Here is a 25,945-nt window from a genome sequence, read left to right as displayed (position 1 = left end):
TCTGTTAGGATTATGGCCCCGCCAGAAAAAGCTTTCTTGATTACGTAGGGACTCTCATAATTTGGAGCCCACTTTCCTCGGCTGTCCTTCTGGATTGGCAAGATCTTCTTTAGCACCAAATCTGCTTCCCTGAACTGGCGTGGTCGGACCTTCTTTGCATATGCCTTCATCATTCTTTTTTGGTACAATTGTCCATGACAGATTGCACTTAGCCTCCGACCATCTATAATATTCAATTGATCTTGTCTAGCTTGAATCCATTCTGACTCTTTCAGACCAGCCTCGGCTAATATTCTTAGAGATGGGATCTCTACCTCAAGTGGAAGAACAACTTCCATACTATAAACCAAGGAGTATGGAGTAGCCCCCGTAGAAGTGCCGACTGAAGTACGATAACCATGTAGGGCGAATGGTAGCATTTCGTGCCAATCCTTGTAAGTCACAACCATCTTCTGGACTATCTTCTTGATATTCTTATTGGCTGCTTCCACTGCTCCATTCATTTTGGGTCTGTATGGCGAGGATGTATGATGTTTTATTTTGAATTTCTCGCACATCTCGGTCATCATCTTGTTGTTCAGGTTAGTCGCATTATCAGTGTTGATCTGGTCTGGTAACCCATATCGACATATTAAATCTCTTTTAATGAACTTGAGGACTACCTTCCGGGTCACACTAGCATAAGAGTTTACTTCTACCCACTTGGTGAAGTAATCTATGGCGACTAGGATGAATCGATGTCCATTAGAAGCTTTTGGTTCTATAGGACCGATGACATTCATTCCCCACATAGAAAATGGCCAAGGTGATGTTAAGACATTCAAAGGATTCGGAGGTGAATTGATGTTATCCGCATATATCTGGCACTTATGACATTTCTTCACATGATTGCAACAGTTAGTCTCCATTGTCAACCAGAAATAACCCGCTCTCATGATTTTCTTAGCCATAGCATGTCCATTCGCATGGGTTCCGAAAATCCCCTCATGCATTTCTTCCACCATTTTTTGAGCTTCCTTGGCTTCCAGACATCGGAGAAATACCATATCATGATTCCTTTTGTATACGACATTCCCACTCAAAAAGAAGTTTGTGGCTAGTCTTCTGAGTGTTCTTTTGTCATTTTCTGAAGCATTGGGAGGGTAAGCTTGATTTCTCAAGTATTCTCTTATGTCGTGATACCATGGCTTTCCATCGGGTTCTTCTTCGACTATGTTACAATAAGCGGGTTTAGTATTGTCTCTTATCTGAAGAGTAGTAAGCTATCCCCACCAACATGGAACATTGAGGACAAGGTTGCCAATGCATCGACCAACCTATTGTCTTCTCTAGGGATGTGATAGAAATCTACTTGGTCGAACTGGTTAACCAACTTCAGAATGTAGTCCTTATAAGGCACCAATTTGTTGTCCCGAGTTTCCCATTCTCCTTTTATCTGATGGATTACTAGAGCGAAATCCCCAAATACTTCTAGGACCTCGGCTTTTGAGTCAATAGCGGCCTTTAGTCCCAAAATGCATGCCTCATATTCTGCCACATCGTTAGTACAATCGAAACATAGTCTTGCAGTAAAAGGAAGGAACTTCTCTATTGGAGACACCAAAACAACCCCTACTCCATGTCCAAATGCGTTGGTGGCCCCATCAAAGACTATGGTCCATTTTTCTTTTTCTCTAAGGCCATGATATCTTCATCTGGAAATTCATACCCCAAATGCCCCAGTTTATTTAAGGGTTGATTGGCCAAGTAGTCAGCAATAACACTTCCCTTTATCGCCTTTTGTGTCACATAGGCGATGTCATATTCAGATAATAATACCTGCCATTTGGCAATTCTTCCTGTGAGTACAGGCTTCTCGAAAATATACTTGATATGATCCATTTTTGATATCAACCAAGTGGTATGAATCAACATGTACTGTCTTAGTCGGCGAGAGGCCCAAACTAAGGCGCAACAAGTCCGTTCTAACAAGGGGTATTTTATCTTGCAAGTTGTGAATTTCTTCCTAAGGTTGTATATAGTTTGCTCCTTTCTTCCACTCTCATCATGTTTCCCCAATACGCAACCCATTGATTCGTCAAGTACAGTGAGGTATAGAATCAAGGGCCGCCCTGGAATTGGAGGCATTAGTACTGGAGGTTCTGTCAAGTATTGCTTTATCTTTTCAAATGCTGACTGACAGTCATCATTCCACTTCACCGCGTGATTCTTTCTTAGAAGCTTGAATATAAGTTCACATGTGGAAGTTAGTTGGAAAATGAACCTAGAGATGTAATTCAATCTTCCCACGAATCCCCTGACTTCCTTTTCTGTTCGAGGTGCTGGCATTTCGATTATGGCCTTCACCTTTTTCGGATCTACCTCGATACCCTTTTGGCTGACTATGAAACTGATTTCACTCCAAAGCTACACTTGGTTGGATTCAACTTAAGTTGATACTTTCGTAGTCTCTCAAACAGACGCCTCAAGTTGCTTATGTGTTCTCCTTCTGTCTTGGACTTACAGATAATGTCATCCACGTAGACCTCTATCTCCTTGTGCATCATGTCATGGAAAAGAGTAACCATGGCTCTTTGATATGTAGCCATAGCATTCTTTAATCCAAACGACATGACTTGGTAGCAGAAGGTACCCCATGGGGTAATAAACGTGGTCTTGTTTACGTCTTCTGGCGCCATTTTGATCTCATGATACTCCGAATACCCATCCATGAACGAGAAAAGGGCATGGTCGGCGGTGCTATCAACCAAAACATCTATGTGTGGCACCGGAAAATCATCCTTTGAGCTAGGTTTGTTGAGATCCCTATAGTCAACACATATTCTCAACTTTCCTCCATTTTTTGGTACAGCTACCACGTTGGCTACCCAATCTGGATATTTAGCAACTTTAACAAACCCAGCGGTCAACCATTTTTCTACCTCTTCTTTGACCCTTAAGGATATCTTTGGCTTGATTCTTCGCAATTTCTTCTTTACTGGCCTGGAGTTTTGCATTAGCGGTAGTTTGTGCTCTATTATACTTCGACCTAGCCCTGACATTTCTTCATACGACCAAGCAAAGACGTCTTTGAACTCATGTAGAAGTCGAACTAGGCATTCTCGCTCCTTACCATCCATTATGGTGCCCACCCTCACCTCTTTCTTGTCTTCCTTAGATCCTAGGTTGACAAGCTCGACATGCTCTTGGTGTGGTTGAATCTCTCTAGCTTCTTGCTCTACCAATCTGAGCAGTTCGGGGAAGGCCTCTCATTCATCATCATCACTTTTGTTTTCCACTTAATGAACTGGTTGGTCAGGGCTAGGCAAGGGCGCACTAGCATGGCCCTCAGTTCCAGAGTCGCTATCGGATCTGCAATGTGGGGATGACTAGGTTAGATCCCCATGGATTTGGTTTTTTATTTTATTTATTTTTGTATTTTGTCTTACTCTGATCTTTTAACATGTAATAGAGAATAAATGAAAAAGAGACACATAAATCTGATCGAAAAGATTGATCTTTATTGATTTAAATGGAAATACTAAAACAAATGAGTACTTATAATTGAACAGAACATAAAATGAAAAATGTATAACAGCCTTGGACATAGCTAAAAAAAATTACAAAAAATTATTACTTTGATTCTAAAGTAACTGATGCATATGGCTCTTCATGCTAATTCTTCAAGGAGGTGCCTGGGGGACACAGGTACACGAACTCCGATTTTTCTTCCCTTCCGTCTTCCTCCATGATGGCCACCATTCCAGAGGGTCCAATACCGCCACTCACAAAGCATTGACTGATGTGTGGTATTGGAATCCTTACCATGTTCCCAGGTCCAAACTGCCCCAGCCGAGCCAGATGCTCACCCTTTCTTGCTTCTATGATTCGGAGCCTGTCCTCCTTGGCGGGTCTATACCCCAAGCCATATCTGCCTTTATTAGCCTTCGGTATAATGATCTCCTTACTTCCTTGACCATACTTTCCCAATCCACTCCCAGGTTGATAGCCTCTGCGGATCATCACTTTTGCCATCTTGAGAGAAACATCTGATGGATATGGTTTTATTGACAGTGCCCCTTCTATCATAAATGTAGTGTTTGCAATTTCAAGGCCTTGGAAAGATGTTTCCAATGCCTCCGCAATTACTTCTATGTATCAGGCATCAAATGGCTGGGACACCATGACATCTTCTTCTCCTGAAACTGTTATCAGCCTTCCATCTACTATGAATTTCACGTTTTGATGCAAGGTGGAGGGTATTGCCCCTGAAGAATGAATCCAAGGACGTCCCAACAAGCAGCTATATGTTGGATTGATGTCCATCACATGAAACAATATATTGAATGTGTAGGGCCCTGTCTTGATTGGCAAATCCATTTCTCCCATCACGTCTCTATGAGATCCATCAAAACCCTTGACAATCATAGAGCTAGCTTTCAAGTATGAAGTATCAACTGGCAATCTGGAGAAAGTTCTCTTTGTCATAACGTTCAGCGACGACCCATTGTCTAGGAGGACTTTTCCAATCACGCAATCATTACACATAACCGAAATATGCAGGGGGCAAACATGACCTGTACCTTCAGCGGGTATTTCTTCGTCATGAAAAGATATGTAGTTATATGCCACTATGTTGTTGATTATCCAACCTAATTTGTCAGTCGTGATGTCGTGGCTGACATGGGCTTGATTCAACACTTTTAATAACACATTCTTGTGAGCCTCGAAGCTCATTAGTAAGGACAATAGGGATATCCTTGCTGGAGTTTTATTTAGCTGATCCACTACATTGTACTCACTTTGCTTGATAAATTTGAGGAACTCACACACTTCGTTGTTTGATACCCCTTCAGGTAAGGCCACTTCGATATCTTCTTCTATATGCTCTAGAACTTTTTCTTTGCCTTTGGCTGTCCCAGACGGACCCCTCTCTACCTCTGGCGGAACATAGATGCGCCCAGTCCTTGTAATTCTACTATTTCCTGCTATGTTTGTAACCGTAAAAGGACTCATAGTCGGCTCCTCTTTGTAGATCCAAGGAACTTCAAGGGACTGCCTTGTCAGATTCATAAGGAAATGGGCTTCCTTCAGTTGTTATTACAGGCTCCATCTGCCGAATGAACGACTCCCATTGACGTTGAGAAAAATAGGTTTGAACACCTCCTGGTGGATTTATAATGGGTTCATACGTGCGTATGAATACGAGTGTCTCTTCTTGGCCCTTCTTTATGACATTTATCTCGGGGCATGAGGAACTTCCCCCTATGGCAATCAATTTCACATCTAACCTTTTTTGAAGAAGTAACTTGAAATCTTGACAGTCTTCCAAGCTAAGGCCCACACATCCGTGCATATCGCAACTCTTCGTCTCATTACGGTGTGTCTCAGGTGTAATAACTTTGACCAAACCTTGCCTACACATTTCCCGAAAGATGAACCCCATGGACATCTTCACATCCTCAACTTTGTCGATGACTACAACCTCATCCCTTGCCTCTATAGCATTTACTTCCTAATTCTCATGGTTGGGTAGAGGATTTCCTGTGATGTTGGGTCTGGTTTCTCTGAAATCAATTTGCTTGGCATTGATGAGATCTTGAACCTTGAATTTAAAGGCCCTATAGTCTTCCACCAGATGCCCTGACGCTCCAGAATGATAAGCACAACTGACGTTTTCATTATACCATGGTCGAGGATTTTCAGGGATTCTTCCTGGTACTAGTGTAATCATCCCTTGCCTTTGAAGATAGGCAAAAAGGTCGGTGTATGTCATCGGAATCCGGTCAAACACAGGTGTTCTCCTCTCCTGTTGGTAGTAGTTATTATTTCTTGGTTGTTGTGTATAGCCTTGTCTTAGCTAGTAGGCATTATTATTTTGATTTGGTGGGTTATGGATTGGTGTTTGGTTTTGTGTTGGGTTGTGATTTTGTGCAAACCGAGAGGGCGCACGATAATTATTTTGGTTATTGTGTCGAGGTTGGAACCTCTTTGGTTCTACAGCAATGAAATAGGTCTCTGCGTCTTTCTTCTTCATGAAGGCAGGCTTCTTTACGGAACCTGAACCTTCTTCAGCAATCTTTCCACTCTTGATTCCACCTTCCAACTTTTCTCCTACTTTAATAAGAGCATTAAAGTTGGTCGTCACGTTCCCTATGAGTCGCTCATAATAGGGGCTTTGCAGGGTATCTATGAAGATTGACAATTGTTCCTCTTCATCCAACCGCGGGAGGACTTGGGATGCTAATCCCCGCCACCTCTGAACATATTTCCTCAGACTTTCTGATGGTTTCTTAGCCATGTTCTATAACTGAGTCATGTCTGGTGCAGCATCTTCATTGAATTTGTACTGTTTGACAAAGGCATTTGACAGGTCCAAAAATGTTCTCATCTAGGTTTTCTCTAGCCGGATGTACCAGCTCATAGCAGCCCCCACCAAACTATCTTGAAAGTAGTGGATTAAGAGTTTATCATTCTCATGATACGCTAACATCTTCCTAGCGTACATGTGCATATGACTTTTGGGGCAAGTTGTCCCGTTATACTTTTCGAATTCTAGCACCAAGAACTTGGGTGGAAGTACCACATCAGGCACTAAACACATTTCAAAAGCATTCTTCAGATCTGGACAACTGGCTCCTTCAATAGCCCTCAATTTCTCTTCAAGTGAGCTTAATTTCTCCACTTCTTTCTCTGTGTGTGGTGCATTACCTCCGAGCAGAGCCCTTTGGGAATCATCATTAAGTGGAGCTTTCTGCTTTGTGTTGGTGTCATGTCCGTTTTGGATTTGGCTAGTACCAGCCCCTTGGTTGGGATTTCCATAACTTGGATGAGATCGTGGTCCGCCTGCTGCCTTATTTTCTTTCTCGCTTTCGAGGGCTTTCAGGATATGAAACATCTCTGCCATCTGTTCTTTCATAGTAGCCAATTCAGTTATGGTGTCCAAGTTGGAGTCTGTAGATTCGACCATCTTTCGAGCTCGGAGTCGTGTGTTATAGAGGTGTTGGTAAGCAATGCTGACCTAAAAATGAATGCAAGTTGTTTTTCAAAAGAATAATTTGTAATAAAGTGTAAAGTGTATGAGACCATTTAGATTAAGGTGTGGTTGATGAACTCTTTAGAGTAAATAAGTTTTGTTTTTTAGTTCATGATTTCCTCTTTAATTCTAGTAGCATAAAGTCCATTGTAAAGTTAAAAGAAACCCGTATACTAATAACACTAAGGAGCGTAGTCTCTTAGCTCATCTACAGTTGACAACACTCTTTAGAATATTGGAAGACCAAGATTGTGTCTTTTGAATGGTTCTAAATCTTTTTGAATTCTTCTTCTTTTGCCTCTTTTTCTATCAATTACTTTTTGTGAGTTTAACTCGGCTGAGAGAGAACATTGCGGAAAAAGAAACAATTTAATAATATAAATAGAAATGTTATTTGAGGAAGGGGAATCACATGCATCGATTTCCTCCATTCCCTTCTTTATTCCTAACAATAAAAAACTAATAGTGATAAATGAGAAATAAAAAAAAAAAAAACTACATAGACTAACTAGAATCCACCATTGCATTCCATCCTCCAACACCTGAGCTTCTTGGCAACCCGAGTGCAGCTACCGTAAAGGGCCCTCATCGTTGGACATATCTCTGTGTCCGAGTACATGTGAAATTCTTGTTAGGCCTCTTCGAATGTTACCAACCAACCATCAGCGAAGTTCCCAAATCCCTCAATGATATTGTGGCAATTTTCTTTCCATTGTCCCTTTTCCTTCTTGCATTCTTCGAAACTATCCCGCCAATTGTATTCCCACATTTCCTGATTTTCCTTTAAAAACTCGCATGATTCCTTCAACTCCGTCAATTGATCCATCAGTTGAGCTTCCCGTGCAAGGGCTTCTTCCTGCATCTGCTCTAATGACTTTTTATAGTCATCCTCCTTCGTGTGGGACTGGTCCAAGGCCTTCTGATAATCTCTAATAGTGACCGTGGCCTGCTCGAATTCTGCTCTAATTATCCTCTCTGCCTCCGTTTTAATCCTCAAGGCTTGTCCCCTAGCTTCAAGTCTTTCCCTCAGATATATTATTTCCCCTTCCATTGCCCGGTTCTGCCTCATTAGGGCAACTTTACCATTCCTCGAGCACATGTCGGCATAGTCTCTTTTCAGGCTCCTGATCTCTTCCCTGAGTGCAGAAGCAATGTTGCCAGACCTTTCGAGTGCTATTTCTTTCATCTCGTTATGATCCCTGGACTCTTGAAGTCGGGCTTCTAGCAATTTGACATTTGCCTTGAGTACAACCTCCTCTAGAGTGGGGCCTCCCTTAACTTGCGACATGACTAGCGAAGGTGTATTAACGCCCTTCATCCTCTCAACCCTCCAATATCTATACTCGTCAGAATAGAAGGTTTTATGTTCACCCAGCTCTTTTTCCCCATGCAGATGGATGTCCTTAAGGGCTTTTCTTATGGATTAGACTACCTTTGAAGATGGCCCCTCATCTTTGTACCAGAAATAGACACCCTCGAGTTGTTTATCAGTTATATGAGTAACTCCCCACTTCAATTGGCCAAGGACCAAGGCAGGTGTAAAGGAGATACACCCTCTAGGCCCCGTCAATACTAGATTGTGGAAATTGCCACACGAATACATGAGTTGTTGATGTCAGTCATAGAGGCAACACTTCTCAGCGAAATTCCTTGGAGTGACCTCTTCAAATAACTCCCTCCATTTGATAAGCGGCATATCCTCGACATAAGTATTGAGAGAACTTCTTAACGGATAACGGGACCCTGATCCATATTTGTGATGTTTGAACCGAGTTATTATCCAAACTTGCAAGAGTTTGACGCAAAATCGGATTCGGACCTTGCTAACATTCCGCTGGAGACCTTCTTGATATCTTTGGAATGATAGGAATGTCTCCGCCCGGATAGCAGTCGTAGGGTTGATCTTGAAACGAACGAATTTGCTGAACACATCCATAGCGGGTTGATTCACCATATCATCAATGAACAGAAATAGGACTAGCCCATATATGGCCAAAGCGAATGCATGTTGAAATAAGGTCCAATTCTTTTCTTTAGCCACTTTAGAGATATGATTTCTTAGGAAATGCCACTTCAGCCCGTTTACCCCTCCTTGCTTAGTGAAGTCTGAAGCTTCTGGACGAACACCGAGAAGATCTCCTGTGCCACCTTCATTAGCAACTTGCCTCCCTGTGAACTGATAGAGCCTCAGCCTACCATCCATTGTAAAATCCATAAGAGTCTCGTACTCTTCAATGGTTGGAGCAGCATCAAGGTTAGGAAATTCAAATACCTGAAGCGTGGGATTCCAGAATTGAATCATAACTTGCATAATCTCCAGGTCTTGAGGACGAACTTGGACCAACACTAGGTCTAATAATTCTCCATATTTATCTTTGAATTGTTTTTTTACATCATCTGGCATTTTTGGAATTTGCTCGGCCAAGAAACTCATATTAGTCATTGATAGATCCAATTTCGTTGATTTTTTAGGTATCGATATGCTGCTAGAATTATTTGCGGTTGTCATTTTTTTAAAAACAATTGGGGATATGACCTCTCTTTTAATGCAAATGCACTTATTACATAAAAAAAACACAAAATCATTAAAGTACTTATGTATAAAATATGATTGACGCATGAAATATGATTGATGAAATATGATTAATGAAATATGATTAACGAAATATTGTTGATGAAACATGGTTGATGAATGAATTCTTGTGAATTCTTTTTCGGGATGCACAATCCCTTTTTGAGATATTATAGTCTTAATTATGATTAATATGTTAAAATATATAGTTTTTTTTTGTTTTGAAAGAAAATAGAAAGAATATGTTGTTTAGGTTAACTTTCGGCAATGAATGAATGCCAATTTATTTTTTAAGTTAATGGTATGATGATATATAAAATTCTTTTTAATAGTGTGAGGATAAGGAAAAAAAATATAATTCCAATAACGTAAATATGTGTGACAAAAATTAAAACAAAAAGGACACAATCATTTATCACTATGTTACAATACACATATGTTTATAAATCACAAATCCATACAAGCACAATATCCTAAAGTATGGTTCTAACCCACTGTGGACGTTCTTAGGCAAATTCTAGACTCTTTATAAGGTGCCCATATTGCATCTCTCTCCAAAGAGAAACCCAAATATTATAATGTTAGAAATAAGAGACCAACTCGAGCGGCTAACTCATAATAAAAGGTGACAATATGAGTGGTCCACATCACCAACACTTAGAAACGACAAAAACTACGACCATTGAGGCTAGTGTCCCTTCTATCCAAAAAGGTATCACTAATACCCGGGTGTAGGGCATATGTGTGTGCCTAAAATGTCTACATTATATCATATAACAATAAGAACGATACAAACAATGATTCACCACATGCAATTACGCAATTTATACACTTAATTATTTCAGTGTGCAACATATATATATATATATATACATACAACTAATAGTTAATAACACATAATTAATATTCATACATATAATTAAAACTAATCATATAATTCATATTTATAACTCATAACTATTAGTTAAGCATACAATTCTCATATTTCTATATACAATTAATAATTAACATGCAATTTTCACTTTTTATATACAATTTAAATAAATCATACAACTCATATTTAATAATTAAACATGCACTTTTCTTATTTATCCATACAATTAACATTAAGCATATAACTCATATTTATGCATAAGATTAATAATTAAGCATGTAATTTTTGTTGACATACGATTATAACTAAACATGTATTTTTTATTCAACATGTAATTTTTGTTGACCTACTATTGGTAATTAAACATGTAATTTTTATTGGACTACAATTATAATTAAACATGTAATATTTATTAAGCATGCATATAATTAATAATTAAGCATATGATATTATTGGAAATTAACTATTAAAAATAAATAAATAATAATAATAATGGTAAATAAACAGTCACATATTTTATTTATTATGGGTCGGACTCTCTCAAAAAAGTCCCTAGCAGAGTCGCCAGCTGTCGCGCCCCGATTTTCGGTTGCACGACTTTTATTAGAGTCACCACTACATTTTATTGTTAAAAATGTAGAAAAATCTTTTAAGCCCAATTACCCTGGGCTTTTGGATTGTTGATATCCAGGTTCGGGAGTCGGTTACAAGGTAGGGAAGGTATTAGCACCCTATCTGCCCGCCTTAAGCGGTACCCTTCATTAAAATGTATGACTTTATTACTATTATTATTATTATTATTATTATTTTGTTGAATTATTTGATTAATTAACTAATTATTATGAAGAAGAAAATTATTTATTTTTATTATTGAGTCTGACAATATTGACTTTGGTTCTACGTACCCCTATTAAGGGGATCAAGGCGTATGTTGTTCTTTAAGTAGAAAATAGTTTGTTGGTTGAGTGTATTTTAATTAAAGAGAATATATTTTTAGTCAAAAATGTATATTTTGTAAGTGTTGTTTATTATAAAAAAAAGTTTTTATTTGGTTATTTAAAAAAGGAATAAATTGATTTTAAGATTTAATCGATTGAAAAGAAGCAGTGTAGCGCGACCTTTCGAAGATGATATGAGAAGAAAGAAGCCTTCAGGGTGACCTTCTCTCCATCTTTGATTAAATCTCAAAATTAATTTATTTTTTGAAAGGTACTTTATAGGTATGTTTATTTAAAATGTTAAATTTGCAAATGTATGGTTTGAAACCTTAATATATAGGTATACATATATAATAAAAATTTATGGATTATTTACTTGACTAAGGTAATAATTGGTTTAATTGAAAAATACATTCAAGTAATTTGCTTTACATTCTAAACATTTATGATATATTTTTTAATATCAATGTTCTTCATTCACAATTGCCAGATGATTACACACAAGAATAAAAATAAAAAAACAGTTGCTAAAATAACATAATTAATAGAAGCAGAAGATTCATTACCCATACAATGATGATACACTATTTATTTTTATGCTAACCCATTATATTCAAAATTCTAATATTTAATGCCTTATCAGTGTTATAGGGTAAATTAACTAGTGAGTTATTGATTCATAAATTTTTTTATTTTTTTATTTTTAATGTTGAAATCATAAGAATTAATACTAGGTAAAATAAATAAGTGATAAAAATTTAGAACTATACCTAATTGCAAAAGGGAGAAAGGCCTTTTTTTCTTCTAAAAACACTGTGAAGGTTTGGATTTTGTGCGGCGGCTGAAAAAAGACTTGACACGTGTCAGATACGGGTTAGAGGGGATTGGGGGGTTTTCCACGCCTGGACACGTAGCGCGTGTGGAGTGGTTGTTCTGGAGGTTCCACGGAAGCTTTCGGTACAACTGTCCGCACTGGATCCTGTGTTCTACACGGGTGATGATCCAGTGTGGCGCGGCACAGTGATACTGCGGTGTGTTTTCGCTTTATGATTGGATGCAGCTCTGGATCAACACGATGGATGAAAAGTATGCAGATCCAACGGTTAGAAAGGCTAGGCACGACGAGCTCACGGCGTTATGATAGTAACGGTTGTACTGGATCGCTTACACCAACAATGTTTTTCTCTCTCTCACAGAACCCTTTTTTCTTATGGTTTTCTTCCTAAAAATAATTTTCTGAACCCCTAAAACCCCTCACTAACCCACCTATTTATAGCAAAATTAATCAACCCTAATCCCTAAAATTTTGTTACGTGGAGCCTAACTTTGCTGGTCCACTAATCACTATTTTTGTGGGATTTAACTTGGTATTTCTATTATTATTTTTGAAATCTAATTAAAACTATATTTAAATTACTTTTTATATATCCTGTAAATTCCGAAAATTTAATAAATAATCATCTGAATATGCTTTAATTTTATAAAACTATATTTTCTAAAAAATAAAATATAAACAATTATTTTTTTGTTTATTTGGTATTTAAAAATGACTTTTAAGAACACTTCTCTTATTTTTATTTAAATTCGAATATAATTATAAAAATATTATTAATTATTCTTTACTTATTTTATAATAAAATTCAAAAAAATGAATAAAATAATGTACAAGATTATTTTTATCCCATTGTCTGAGAAAAATGATTGTGAGCTTTTTAGGGTCAATTTTAATTTAATTATTTTTAGTTACTTTTATTATTTTGAATTTCGGTTAACCCAATCACTTAGATACGGGAACCTTATCAACATAGATTTAAAATTATTAGTCATTATACTTCTTCCATACATGGTTGTAATTATTTTTATTTATTGAAATTAAGTAAAAATTGTTCTATTGTTTTCAATTTAAACACTTTAGGGTTTTTCCGGGCCGGACAAAAATTGAGTGTTCACAGGTTTTCATGATATAACTTACAACATTCTCATATGAGTTTATTTATAAAAACAAACCAAATCCCAACAAAAATAAAGAAGTAAAGAGGTATTTTTTATCGTCGATTAATGACATACAATGAAGATTGGGTCATGGTGGTTGGAAGAGTAGTGATGATGATGAAGATGATTGTGAAGGAAGAGAAGAACTATAAAAGCATGTTGGTGCATGCAATGAAAATGAATGGGAAGGAGAGGAAAACAAGGTTGATGTTAGGAAATAACATAAGAGAGGGATTGGGTAAGTCAACACAATGTGCCAACTTGTTTTTTTCCATATAAGTTAGGAGAGAAATGGCAAGTTCGCTGAGTCAATTTTAAGTCGAGATTAGTATCACCTATATCAAATTTGAACCTAATATTTGAAATAAGAGAAAATTGGAACTTAATTAAATTGGATTTTCCCTATTAAATTTAGATTGGGTTGGGGAAGGTACCATGGGTGAGTTAGGTTGTCATCCCTATGAATAAGTTCTTTAATAAAACAATCTAATATAAAGATTTTTCTTATGGTAGGACTAAACTATAGGTCAACATTGAGTTCCAATTATTGACATTGACATGGATTTGTTTACTGTGTATATTTAAGAATTAGTGTGATATTGCATACTTCTTAAGAATGATATTGTTCTAGTGAGAAAATTGAGAGAAGAATTAAATGAAAATCTAGAAATATGGTGACAAGATGTAGAAGTATTTGATTTTTATAAAAGTCAAAGTAAGAGCTAATATATGGAATGTAAATTTAATAAGAAACATGAAACTATAATTTAAAGGTAAAAATTGGAAATCATACTATGTCATAAGTCACTAAATTTAAATATACAAGATAATCATTTAATCCAACTAATTATCTTGTATGAGGTATAATTGATTGAACAATTTTGTTAAATGGTTGACCAATTCTTAAATACCAAATTAGGAGTCTCTTCTTTCAAAAGAATGGAGAGAAGCATTAAAAATAAAAATAAAGAGACAAGTTTTACGGTGCTTCTAAAATCAATGCTAAACGAAATCAATTAAATTAGAATAAATTACACTGATATCTCATAAGTTTTAATGAAATTATATAAACCACTCAGACCTTCTTAAAACCTACACAAATCCCCCTAATTATATATATTACACTGACTACCCCTGTAAGGTGGATAAGTGTAATTTCTTAAATAAAAAATGGTGACGAGTGTAATTAAGTCAAACAAAATATGATATATCATGAAGACAAGTCCAAATAGTATAAAAGTTGATGTTTATTCTTTATTTTGGTTAGTTATAATATAATATTAGAATAATTTAAACATCTCCTTAGACTTATTGATGTAGTTTGTAACGAATAAAAAATAATGAATATACATCAAGTTTATACTATTTTGACTTGTCTCCACTAAAACATATTTTGTTTTGACTTAATTACATCCGTTACTATTTTTGTTTTAAAAATTACACTTATATTTCTTACAGGAGTAGTCAGTGTAATATACATGTATAAATAAGGATAGTTTGTGTAAGTTTTAAAAAGGTATGGACGATTTATGTAATTTTACTAAAACTCAAAGATGTGTAATTCACTCATTAAATTAAAAAGGATTATAAAGGTAGGTCCACTACATGCTTAGTTTGCAAAACAGTATTAAGGCAATGCTTAACTTAGGCACTACCTATACATGAAATGTCACACAGATAAATATAGTTAGAGAATTATCAGTCTTCTTAGTAAACCCAAAATATAGCAGAATTTTCATTATCTGAAAGCGAAATCATAAGCCGTAGCGCGAGCTCAGCATCAATGCGGTGCACAATCTTCTTGAACTTGGCCGTCTGAAAAAATATAGGATGCGATAAGTTTTCTTTTTTTCCCCTCCTACTAACTACAGGTATAAATAAAAATAGGGAATATGTATTGCCACTCTTGGGTCTAATGTTACCCTATTCTATTAACTTTTTGTTAAGCAATCTTTGCTTTGTTTTGATCCAATCATTCATAATCAAAGAGTGACAGTATACACAGAAGTGGAAGAGAAATAATCACTAAGGACATTGTTTTGACCATTTGTCCATTTCCTTAGCTGAATTTTGAAGAAAAAACAAGAAGGAAACACTAAAACAGTGTCAAATCTTTATAATTAGCATTTGTATAATGAAAAGATAAAAAGTTCAAAAGTAAAAAGTAAAAGATGCTTGTCCTTGGAAAAAAGGGTGGCATTTCAACTATTAGGTAAATCTGCTATGATGCAAAAGCTGTTTGGTTTATGACCAACCAGCTTTGGCTGCAGCTCATTGATTTCTTGGTAAAAGGGTTATACCAATTTGGTAAATATAGAAACAACTTACTAAATGGGGTAGAACAATTTATCAAAATGGTGCACCTTTAAACTAGGGGTGATCAAAACTGAACTATCCATTTTTAACTGAAAAACTAAACTGTTTCTAAATGACACCATATTGATTAATTACCGAATGGATTCGCATTGATCAAGAAAACAAAATAATTAAAATGAAAGGGGAACTTAAGAGTCCGGGGTCTAACCTCGGAGATTTACAGCCAGGTTTGCTTGAGCATCAGCTTCAGAGTTAAATTCCTTAAACATCAACAAATACATGTAACTTATAAAGGGAACATAAAAAAAGGAGTTGTCTTCTAAAAATTAAGATTAGAAATATTGAAAAACTGAAAACTGCATTGAAAATAGTATTGCAATACAAACTATTAGGAACCATAGGAAAGCTTAAGCCATTGGTTGCTAGTCAAATTCTAGTTAAAACTAGAACTAGCATTTAATTGACAGACATGTATAAGTGTGATTATCAGATGTTAGTGTAATTGTTGTTAGTCTCAGGACTTTGGTTTTATGTCATAGTTGTCGACTGCATTACCATAAAAAGGGGTGGGGAATTAGCTATAATTTTCATATTGTAAACAAATATACTAGAGATTATGGCAAATACCCTAAGAACATGATTGATCTGGAATGACAGAAACTTATTCTTCAGCTCCTTGGCCTCATTACATAAGATACCCATATTCTGGTTTTTTATTTTCCATTTTCCCTGGACCTATTGCAAAAAAAAAAAACAAAAAAAAACAAATACAATGATAAACTGGTTAGAAAAATGTGTGATAAATGAAGAGTAATTTTTGGTTTACACATTTTTGGTTTGAGAGCCTCAATATGTAGAAGTCACTATGGACTGTGATTAATCCACGTCAATCTCGGAACAAATATTTGAACTGAAATGTAATGATTGTTTAATCTAAACTAACCAATATCAGACCATTAGAATAAAATTAATCCAAATATTATTTTTTTGAATGAGGGGCTACAATCGCGGTGCTAGAGAGCACAAGGCTACCATTTGATGGGGTTAAGGGCGAAGGTAGATGTAAGTAGACGTAAAACTGAAGCAGTTTTTTCAAGATTTGAACCTATATATAACTTTCCGGTCACAAGTCAGGAGGGGCTATAATGCTATTTCGAATTTCAAATTGCCATATAATTTTCATTTTTGAACAATTACTGTATGTTTTCCTTAAATCACTATAAGGATGCAATTGAAGTAGTAAAACACAGTCACAGACCAAGAAAGGTAAGAGCAGAAAATGGGAAAATTGAAAAATATTCAGAATGATGTACAATCCGTAAGGATAACAAACCTGGTTGCAGACAAGTAGGGAGTCTCCTTGGACACGAATGTGCTTATATCCATTCTTAAGGGCTTGTTTCAATCCTAAAATTAAACCTCGATATTCGGCAACATTATTTGTTTGAATGCCAACTCCTTCACGCAACCGGTAGACCTATGAAGAGGCGTTAGAGTTAGCTACATTCTGCAAAGAATATAAAAACAAAAGGAACTATCCCATGTAGTATGCACCTTGCTATCATCTTCAGCACGCAGCACAGCTCCAGCACCAGCTGGTCCAGGATTTCCTTTGGAAGCACCATCAAAATGAAGAGTACAAGAAAGCTGCAAATAGAGATTTGAGGTTTTGTTGTAGTTGTATTAATCAACTTAGATAAATTATGCCAAAACCTGCTTGATGTTATACATAGCCAGTCCCAAGCCCAGATAAAAGGTGAATGTTGTGTTAAGCAGTCGACAACCAACATAACAATGTGTCGAATATCTATGATATGAATCAACGATGTGATAGATAAAGTATGCCAACTAACAACTATTCAAAGTTGGAATAATTGAAGAAAGACCACCTATTCATAAACAACTTTAACTAATAGGAAAGGACCAGAAACCTGTAGGTAAATTGCATTGATTTCAAAGGAAAACATACTTAACAATAGCTCCACTATATCCCTCAATCATAGGCAGTCCAAGAATACAGTTTTATTAAGGAAGTCTTATAATGCTTTCATATGTTTTTTGAAGTTTACCCATTTCTTACACACAGGCATGTATTAACACTACTCTAGAAAGCTTTAATTGTTTGACTTTTGCACAACTGTTTAATAAATAGTGAACTAAAAATTTCCTCACATACACCTACCCTTAAGATATAAATCATCTAGAGAATTCAAAACAGAATTAGATATTGGCTTGTAGAACTTAATTAAGATTCCAATTTTAAGACTTCCAGGCCTAATGTACTAGTAACCATTTTGTGATAAGTGCATGCCAATAAAGAAAAACAAGATGATCAATAAGCAGTTTGGACAGTCAATAAGTATATAACAGACGATATCAAGAGATAGGTGGTTGTAGTTACATGAATCAGTACATGCACTACAACTAATATGATGTCGGGTATAAAGTGAGATTAGAAAACGACATTATAAACAAATCGACTTACACAATTTGACGGCTCTGGTTTGGAGTAATATGTAGTATCCGGCCCTGGAGTATTAGATGGAAATGAAGATGACCCAGTAGCCTTCTGTAAGAAGAAAAAAATAGTGGGAAAACAAACAAATCAATAGATACTGAAAAGTTTGGTATTGCATTAACTAGTATAGACACTTAGACAACTAACATGACCAGTATAAGGTGAGAATAACAATGCACATCATAAACAGACTAACATACAAAAGTTATTGGCTTTGGTCGCAGTGCATTCATGATAAGAGGGTTCGGAGAATTTGTTGAAAATGAAGTCGACCCAGCTAACTTCTGCTAAGAAAAGTGGGGGGAAACAAAAAATCAGTAAATAATGACAAACTTAGTAAATGTATTAATTATACTAGTTAGTAAAGTGAGATGCACATCATAAACAGTCTAACTTACACAAGTGGAGGGCTCTGATCGAGGCACATTTCTAATAAGAGGCCTCGGATAATTTGTTGAAAACAAAGATGATTTAGGTACCTTCAGTAAGAAAAAGAATGGGTACAAATGAACAAATATTGACAAACTTATATCAACTGTCCAAAATGTACGAGTGTAAGACCATAGCATTAGCATTACAAATTTGGATAGCATACCAATAAGTAAAAACCAGAAATAAATGAGTGGTTTGGAAGTCAATTGTAATTTTATAACACATGATGTTAAGAGAGATGTGTAACTTACATTGGCAGTTCTAATCACATCAATAAGTACACTTAAAAAACTTTGCACATAATAAACAGACTAACTTACAGAAGTTGATGGCTCTGATCGAGGTACATCTACGATAACAGGACTCAAATTTAACGGAAAAGGAGATGATTGAGCAACCTTCATTAAGAAAAGGGGTAATCAAGAGTCAAACTTTAAGAGCCTAAGACCAAAGCATTGGAGTTACATATTATGATCCCACCAGAGAAAAGCTTGGCTTTTTAACATCTCTACTAACTTTCAATATACAAAAGAAATTGGAAAATTGTGGTAGTTGACATGTCCAACATATGGGGCGGCTAACACGACTACAGGTGGATCTCAAGAACAATTATTTAACTTTTCATGTTTTACACTTCATTGAAATCAATAGCATCTCATTAGTATTTAGTAATTAGTAATAATATTTATATATTATGGTGCTAACTCCTGAATGAGAATAAGTAAATTTTGACAACTAACGCTATTCTGCACGGCTTCTTGCAGCTTCGTTGATGAGGAAATCACATCTAAAGCTCTTCCTTCAGTGGAAGGTGGATGCTGAAAGAAAATCAATCTCATGTTAATGTTAAACTTTTAACAGTTACAAACTTTCTAGAAACATAAATAGCATAAGCTCAAGCCCCAGAGTTACAAAATAGAAAAGAAGTTCAAGACATTATGAGAAACAATGCTAATTGTAAATGAAATTCTATACATTTCAATATAAAGCCAAAGTTAAACAACATAAAGCTAAAGCTAAGAACTCCATATGTGAAGAATTTTTTTCAGAAAAATTATCAGAGAACAACACAAATAAGTATGAAAAAAGTGCTTCCAACCTGATAGGGACATGTAAGAAGCCTTCCAAAAAGACCCTCATGTACATCAGAAGCATTAATAGAATAAGAGGCTCCCTTAAGCCCATGTGAAATAAGGTACTCTTCAGATTTCTTAGGCAAAGCATAACCTTTGTGAATACTTATAGAGTCACCAGATACCTGCTAGGAACATGTTACCATTGTTATTCTTCATAACCAAATACAATGAATGGTAACCATAAGGGCATGTTTGTTTCAATAGGCTTAAAAAAAAGTGATTCTAAGAAACATTAAAAAAGTGAACTTTTTAATCATAGAAGAAAATCTAAAAGGGTGAGAGAAGAGGGTGTACAGAAGAAGATGCAAGTAGAGGTTGAATATCAGTGAAAGAGTTGTATATGCCAACAACATCCCCTTTCTTCACAACAAAGAAAACATCCTTTTCCTCAGCCATTATTATTGAAACACTGCAAATCACAACAAAAAAGGCTTCATCAATTTCAAGAAGAAACATGCAATGAAATAATAATAATGAAAAATAATGAAGTTGATGATGAATACATGTTAATGAGAGAGGAGAAGAAAGATTGAAAATTTGAAAGTTTGGAACTTTGTGCAGTGACAAGACTAAGAGAGGTGAAGAGAGAAGTCTCATGATTTAAACATGTTTTGAAAAAATTAAGGCCTATGCCTACCCTTTCCTCTTCAAGTTTTTGTTTGATGTTTTTTTCCCATCATTTCACTCTCACTTCTATATAATTTAGTTTAATCTTTGTATGTACAATTATTTGCTCTTTGATCCTTGCCATCGTACCATACTACCATTAATGGTTATTGTAATACATACGTTGTACATGGACCAAATTGGAAATGCTTATGACAATTATGGATCATATATGATCCTTAATAATTCATATAAGAATAACTTATAATAACTAGCTTTGAAGCATGATTGTGACAATTATAATAAACATGTAATTAAATAAGTTAAAATTAGAAAATATTAGTTAAAATCATATTTTACCAATCAAATTCATATTTTTTTAAAACAACACATCAATGCTTCAAAAATTAACTACTAGTTATTTATAACATGGTTAACTATTGAGTCATTTCAATAATTAAGATATATATGTAAATAATATCATAATCAATTGATTTGATTCATCCAAGCCTTTTTTATTTTTTGAGCACACATATTTTATATGTTATACAAGGGTGAGCATGGGTTTGTTCTTTACTCGGTACTCATTATTGGTTAGATTATTTTTTGAACCTAGATCTGACCCTAAATATCAATCGGGTCAGTCTTTAAATTCGACTTGAACCTAGATTTGATTAAGTATAATGCATATTTATTTAATATTACTTATTATTATGAATATGTCATTTGACATATAAAATGATATATGTATATATTGTTAATCATGTATATATTATGGAAAAAAATAGAAAATGGATGTACATTCGACCAAAAAGGTATCATTACTTTGTACACAATTGAAAAACACACATAAAAATATGATGAGTGAGTGACTATGAGAGTATCAAACTAGTCATGTTTGATCCATACTCAATCCTAAATATTGAGTAAATCTAATTTTTAAACCCGAATTTAACTCTAGACCCCGTCATAATCTCATCATACTATGTGAGCAAGTAGAGTCCTATCTTACTCACTCTAATGTTATATATGTCTATCAATTCATTGAACATATTCAAACCTTCTTTCTTTTTCTTCTTTCTTATATGTTTTATAGATGTTTATGGTTAAACTATGTATTTTAAGTATACTTTGTCTAATTTAGGCATATAAGTGATTTTTTTATCCTTTACCATTTATTTTTAATCATAATTTTTCATTAAAATAAAATAAATGAATGGTGAATATCTACGTATGAAGATTTATATATAATTAGTATATTATCACAATTTATTTGAATTATTTTAAAAAAGTCAATCGCAATTAAGTACAAATGATAAAGGATATAATCTATATCTATACTTCTATACTATATATAAAGCCAAAACATGGTGTAACTTCCACCATGATGTAATTTCTATTTCCTATTTTGTCCTTCACATTATTTAATTTTTACAAAAAAAACCATATAATCCTAATTAATCACCACCAATACATTAATTAACCACATCTCTCACCTTCAACTAAACTTATCATAAACACACAAAAATATAATATAAAGTACACCGAATACAACAAATATATTTTAATTATAAAAAATGAAATATATAAAAATTAAATACATATTACCATGTAATATTAACCGGCAGACATGAAGTGTCTGTACACAATAATAATAATAATAATAATAATAATAATAATAATAATAATAATAATAATAATAATAATAATAATAATAATAATAATAATAATAATAATAATAATAATAATAATAATAATAATAATAATAATAATAATAATAATAATAATAATAATAATAATAATAATAATAATAATAATAATAATGTATAGGAATCATTCATTGTCCATTTTTTCTTTATTTCTTATTAAAAAATGTGAATTGGTTAAATTTACAATGAAATTGTTAGTGTTAAGTTAAACCACCACACACACTTCCTTTCCTATCTCAGTCTCACAGTCTCACCGCCGCGGAGCCGCCTCATCCCGTCACCGCCGTGAAAGCGAAAGCGACGCCAGTCCTCGAAATCTTCAATTGATTGGTGAGTCGTAATTGATTGTTTGGTACTAATTACTAATTTGGAAGCTATGTCTACTCAATTACTTTTCACACTAACTATTTCAATTCTATGCATTTTCCTTTTTTAACGAGGGATTCATCATACTCATTTACTTTTGCAACGTTCCATTATAATCTCTGTAGCCTTAAATTCTCATAGAACAAGCTCTAATGCACTTCACCAAACTAAACTGTATCTGCTCATGTCCGTTCGGTTTTTATGTTGTAGAACAACATGAACCCAACGCAACCGAATTTGGTTGGGTTCGTGAACTGCTCCAAAAATCGAATCGTTACACCCCTCGCCAGTGTTTTTAAACATTGAAACACAATTCTCTCATTTTGGTAGATAAGGCCAATTGGTTCTCATTTACCAATTTGTGTTTCTTTTGCTGATTCCCTTCGAGGAATGAACCAGACTTTTACCCACAGTATAAGTGAAAGAAAGTCAGATTATTTGGTAAGGTACATTCACTTATATGAATGAGTTATAAGAAAGAATTTTATCCTGTATTTCTCCTATGGTGAAACAACAGAAGCAACACTAGAAACGACTGTGTAGAGAGCTATAGAAACCCCTACCGACTATACCCCATAGCATACCGATAGCTGACAGGGGAATATACCGCGTATCATGTACTCACACCAAAGAGATTGCGGTTGCAGTAACTACGACTGTTGTGATATGGATCGTGGTCATTCCGCTGGGAATTTTTTGTGATTAAAAAAATAATTTTGAGTTCAATGCGGATGCAGTCCATTGTGATTCAGTGTCACACCGTAATTGCAGCGTGATGTGGCTGTGGTAGTCACTGCTAGTCTGCAACCGTTATATTGCGGTTGTATCACTTGATGCAATTCACGATTTGAATCGCTGCTCCTAGCTAATTCTATGTCAACAGTTTAGTTTCCTGCTTATGACACAAGAACATAAGGTCCAAAGGTTTTTCATTTGATTTGAATTGATGATGTATAGAGTTTAATAACCAAGTAAAGTCATGCAGGTTTATATGCATCGAATAGGTTCTGATTGATTAAGAAACATTTGAATCTCAAATGACGATTCTGTCTGCATTGCCAGCAAATTATTCAGGTTTTTGTCCTACTAGTTGGCCTCTACATAGAAATGCTTATTTTGCTTCATGTTTAATTTTATTTTTCTCCATATATTGTAGGTTTCATTCATCAAGATACACCTTATCTACCATCAAAGTTTCCAGGGAGAGTTGATTATCGCAGATATGTTTCTCTATCTCCAACTATGGTAATTGTTTGTTATCTCCTCTATTTCTATCTGCTCCCCTTCTTCACTTTATTGGTCTATGCATGTGTTTGTGGTGATAATATATCAATTGCGATTGAATGTTTTGTGTTGGCAGGTTTGCAGAATGAAGATAAAACGAAACTATGCTAACCACATTCCCGTCAAATTTTTCACTTCTGCTGCAAGAAATGATCAATATCTAAGCTCGAATGATGGTTTACCTCAGGAGCCCTTTTTGCTAGCATTGATCAAGGAGGTCATATGGTATTCGTGAAACTTCGATCTTTTTTTATCAAAGTGCTCTAGTTTAATGAATTAATGTTCCTGTCTTGAACTAATACTATTTCCACAGTAATTAACAACTAGAATTATTTATTGAATTTATAAGAAAATACAATCTCATTTACTAATATAACTATCTGATATTTCCTAGGGGGTTAAGATCTTTATTTGTATTTTTGGCTGAACAACCTAGCCAGCTGAAGTACATTGAGTGGCCAAGCTTTAGTAATACGGTATGTGTTACAATTACACACACCATAGAGGTTCCCACTTCCAACTACTTCCATACTATGTTCTTGTTTTAACTTACTAAATGTATTGAATGATTACATATGTCTATTAATCCTTTGCAGCTTAGGACTGCGATTCTGACTCTTGTTCTTGTTGCACTGCTTATCGTCGCATTGTCATCCGTCGATTCAGCTCTCTGCTACGTTTTGGCTCTACTTCTTCGGAAAAGCCCTTGAACGAAACGGCCTGTTACTTGTACTATGTAACCAGTATGTTACCTGTTACTTGTACTATGTAACTAGTATGTTACCTTTATTATTATGTGATAATTTAGAGAGCCATTTATGTTTTTCATGTCGCTTATATAAATTATTATTGACATAATGTTTTTTTGGGTACAAGGAGGGGTTGAAGACCAAACAACAAATAAAGAAAGATTACCAAACTAAGGAAATGTCATGGGGCAAGGCAAACCCACTACCAATTCTCAAATTTATATCTAAGTTAGTCTTATACTTTGCATAATGTAAGTCACCACCCTAATACATATAATTACACATGGAAACTAAAAACTGTGAATGGCTGTTGATGCTCATCCAAAGAATCATTGGACTGAGTATGGGTCTAAGCATGCATTTTTAAGATTTCGAATCGAATCATTGGCGGCACGTTCTTAGAGATTGTTCTTTTTAACCTAGCAACGGGTCAAAGCAGAAATGTTAAAGAATCATTTGTTTCACTGATTTGTCGGTTGAACCATCTGGTCCAGTCTGGTTTTAATAACTGGTATTATTTGTGAATCACTTTGGTGATGTTAATTTCGACTGTCAATACCTTCAAACACATAAAAATGTTGTTGATGTGACAATTTATAGAGCGTGAATAATCTAAAAATGTGATTGTCCTAAGAAAGAGTATGGAAGATTTGGGCTTGATCACTCCACAAGGTTAACTCCAAACGTGATCATATTTCCTATTCTTCACCCATGCTGTTGTTCTTGCTGCAAAATCCATTGTTTATTCTAAGTTTACCAGAACAAATTTTGATCTTGATTTATGCATTGAGTTTAATATGTATGTGCTGACAGTGTAAAATCTATTATTAATTTGTATTAATTTTGTTTGAGAGTCAATGATGATTAATAAATTAATGGTAGATAATTCGTTGGTAGTGTAAAAAATACTTGCACTGTCAGTATATATATATTAAATCGTTATGCATTTAGAAATGATGTATATTATTTAGAGAATAACGTATCTTTTGGTGTAAGGAAATAAATTATCTCATCTAGCCATTAAAATTATGACATGTGTCATATTTAGTTATTTTCTACAAAAATATTTCTAAAACTAAACAAAATAGTACACGATGTCATATTTTTATTGGGGGTAAAGGAGATAAGTTATCTCCTGGTATGATGAGATCATTGTTATTAAAATTGGACCGGTCAATGATTCGGTCAGGGTATTGGGTCAATGAGTCACTGGTTCAACTACTGGGTCAATGGTTGGACCGATTAACTCGATTTACATTACAAATTTTAAAAAATTCATAATATTATGTAACGTATACTCAAAATTTAAAAATATTATCATGCTTAATTAAACAACAAAAAAGAAGATTTTATTACTATAAAATGACACAAGTATGTTGCTAACATCATCAAATAACATATGAACTATGTTTTAACTATAACAAAAATTTATAATAAG

General features: G+C 34.7%; 2 protein-coding genes and 1 pseudogene across 5 annotated transcripts; 1 reads left to right on the top strand and 2 right to left on the bottom strand.

The window, feature by feature from the left end:
• On the bottom strand, positions 9-8,303 carry LOC109335516 (annotated as a pseudogene).
• LOC109335189 lies at positions 14,946-20,419 on the bottom strand. 3 transcript variants are annotated; one of them, XM_019571297.1, is made up of 13 exons: positions 20,297-20,419; positions 20,088-20,202; positions 19,757-19,915; positions 19,398-19,475; positions 18,978-19,055; positions 18,624-18,704; positions 18,426-18,509; positions 18,193-18,276; positions 17,262-17,354; positions 17,041-17,184; positions 16,335-16,442; positions 15,916-15,967; positions 14,946-15,206 (listed from the first exon to the last, which is right to left on the bottom strand). In XM_019571297.1, the coding sequence occupies exons 2-13, from the start codon at positions 20,187-20,189 to the stop codon at positions 15,172-15,174; spliced, it is 1,098 nt and encodes a 365-aa protein (XP_019426842.1). In that variant the 5' UTR covers positions 20,190-20,202; positions 20,297-20,419; the 3' UTR covers positions 14,946-15,171. The 3 variants fall into 3 exon arrangements, 2 of the variants coding, with proteins under 2 accessions (XP_019426842.1, XP_019426841.1); XM_019571296.1 differs by lacking the exon at positions 14,946-15,206 and adding an exon at positions 15,246-15,454; XR_002106183.1 differs by lacking the exons at positions 18,426-18,509; positions 18,624-18,704 and adding an exon at positions 15,328-15,454 and having other exon boundaries at positions 15,168-15,235.
• On the top strand, positions 22,446-24,677 carry LOC109335179. Of its 2 annotated transcripts, XM_019571285.1 has the most exons (7): positions 22,446-22,460; positions 23,460-23,548; positions 23,631-23,719; positions 23,835-23,983; positions 24,153-24,234; positions 24,355-24,513; positions 24,545-24,677. In XM_019571285.1, the coding sequence occupies exons 2-6, from the start codon at positions 23,512-23,514 to the stop codon at positions 24,466-24,468; spliced, it is 471 nt and encodes a 156-aa protein (XP_019426830.1). In that variant the 5' UTR covers positions 22,446-22,460; positions 23,460-23,511; the 3' UTR covers positions 24,469-24,513; positions 24,545-24,677. The 2 variants fall into 2 exon arrangements, with proteins under 2 accessions (XP_019426830.1, XP_019426829.1); XM_019571284.1 differs by having other exon boundaries at positions 24,355-24,630.

The sequence above is a fragment of the Lupinus angustifolius genome, chromosome LG20 (genome assembly GCF_001865875.1).
Source record: "Lupinus angustifolius cultivar Tanjil chromosome LG20, LupAngTanjil_v1.0, whole genome shotgun sequence".
Classification (NCBI taxonomy): Eukaryota; Viridiplantae; Streptophyta; class Magnoliopsida; order Fabales; family Fabaceae; genus Lupinus; species Lupinus angustifolius.
Note: the sequence above shows the minus strand (reverse complement) of the source record. Positions and strands in the feature narration are given on the sequence as shown.

Coding starts and splice junctions, on each gene's coding strand:
- LOC109335189 (XM_019571296.1), bottom strand. CDS start 20,189: ATGGCTGAGGAAAAGGATGTTTTCTTTGTTGTGAAGAAAGGGGATGTT. Junction 19,476..19,756: donor TTCTTACATGTCCCTATCAG/GTTGGAAGCACT, acceptor ATTTTCTTTCAG/CATCCACCTTCCACTGAAGG. Junction 15,455..15,915: donor CCTGGCTGTAAATCTCCGAG/GTTAGACCCCGG, acceptor TTCAAAATTCAG/CTAAGGAAATGGACAAATGG.
- LOC109335179 (XM_019571285.1), top strand. CDS start 23,512: ATGACGATTCTGTCTGCATTGCCAGCAAATTATTCAG. Junction 23,984..24,152: donor TTGATCAAGGAGGTCATATG/GTATTCGTGAAA, acceptor GATATTTCCTAG/GGGGTTAAGATCTTTATTTG. Junction 24,235..24,354: donor GGCCAAGCTTTAGTAATACG/GTATGTGTTACA, acceptor AATCCTTTGCAG/CTTAGGACTGCGATTCTGAC.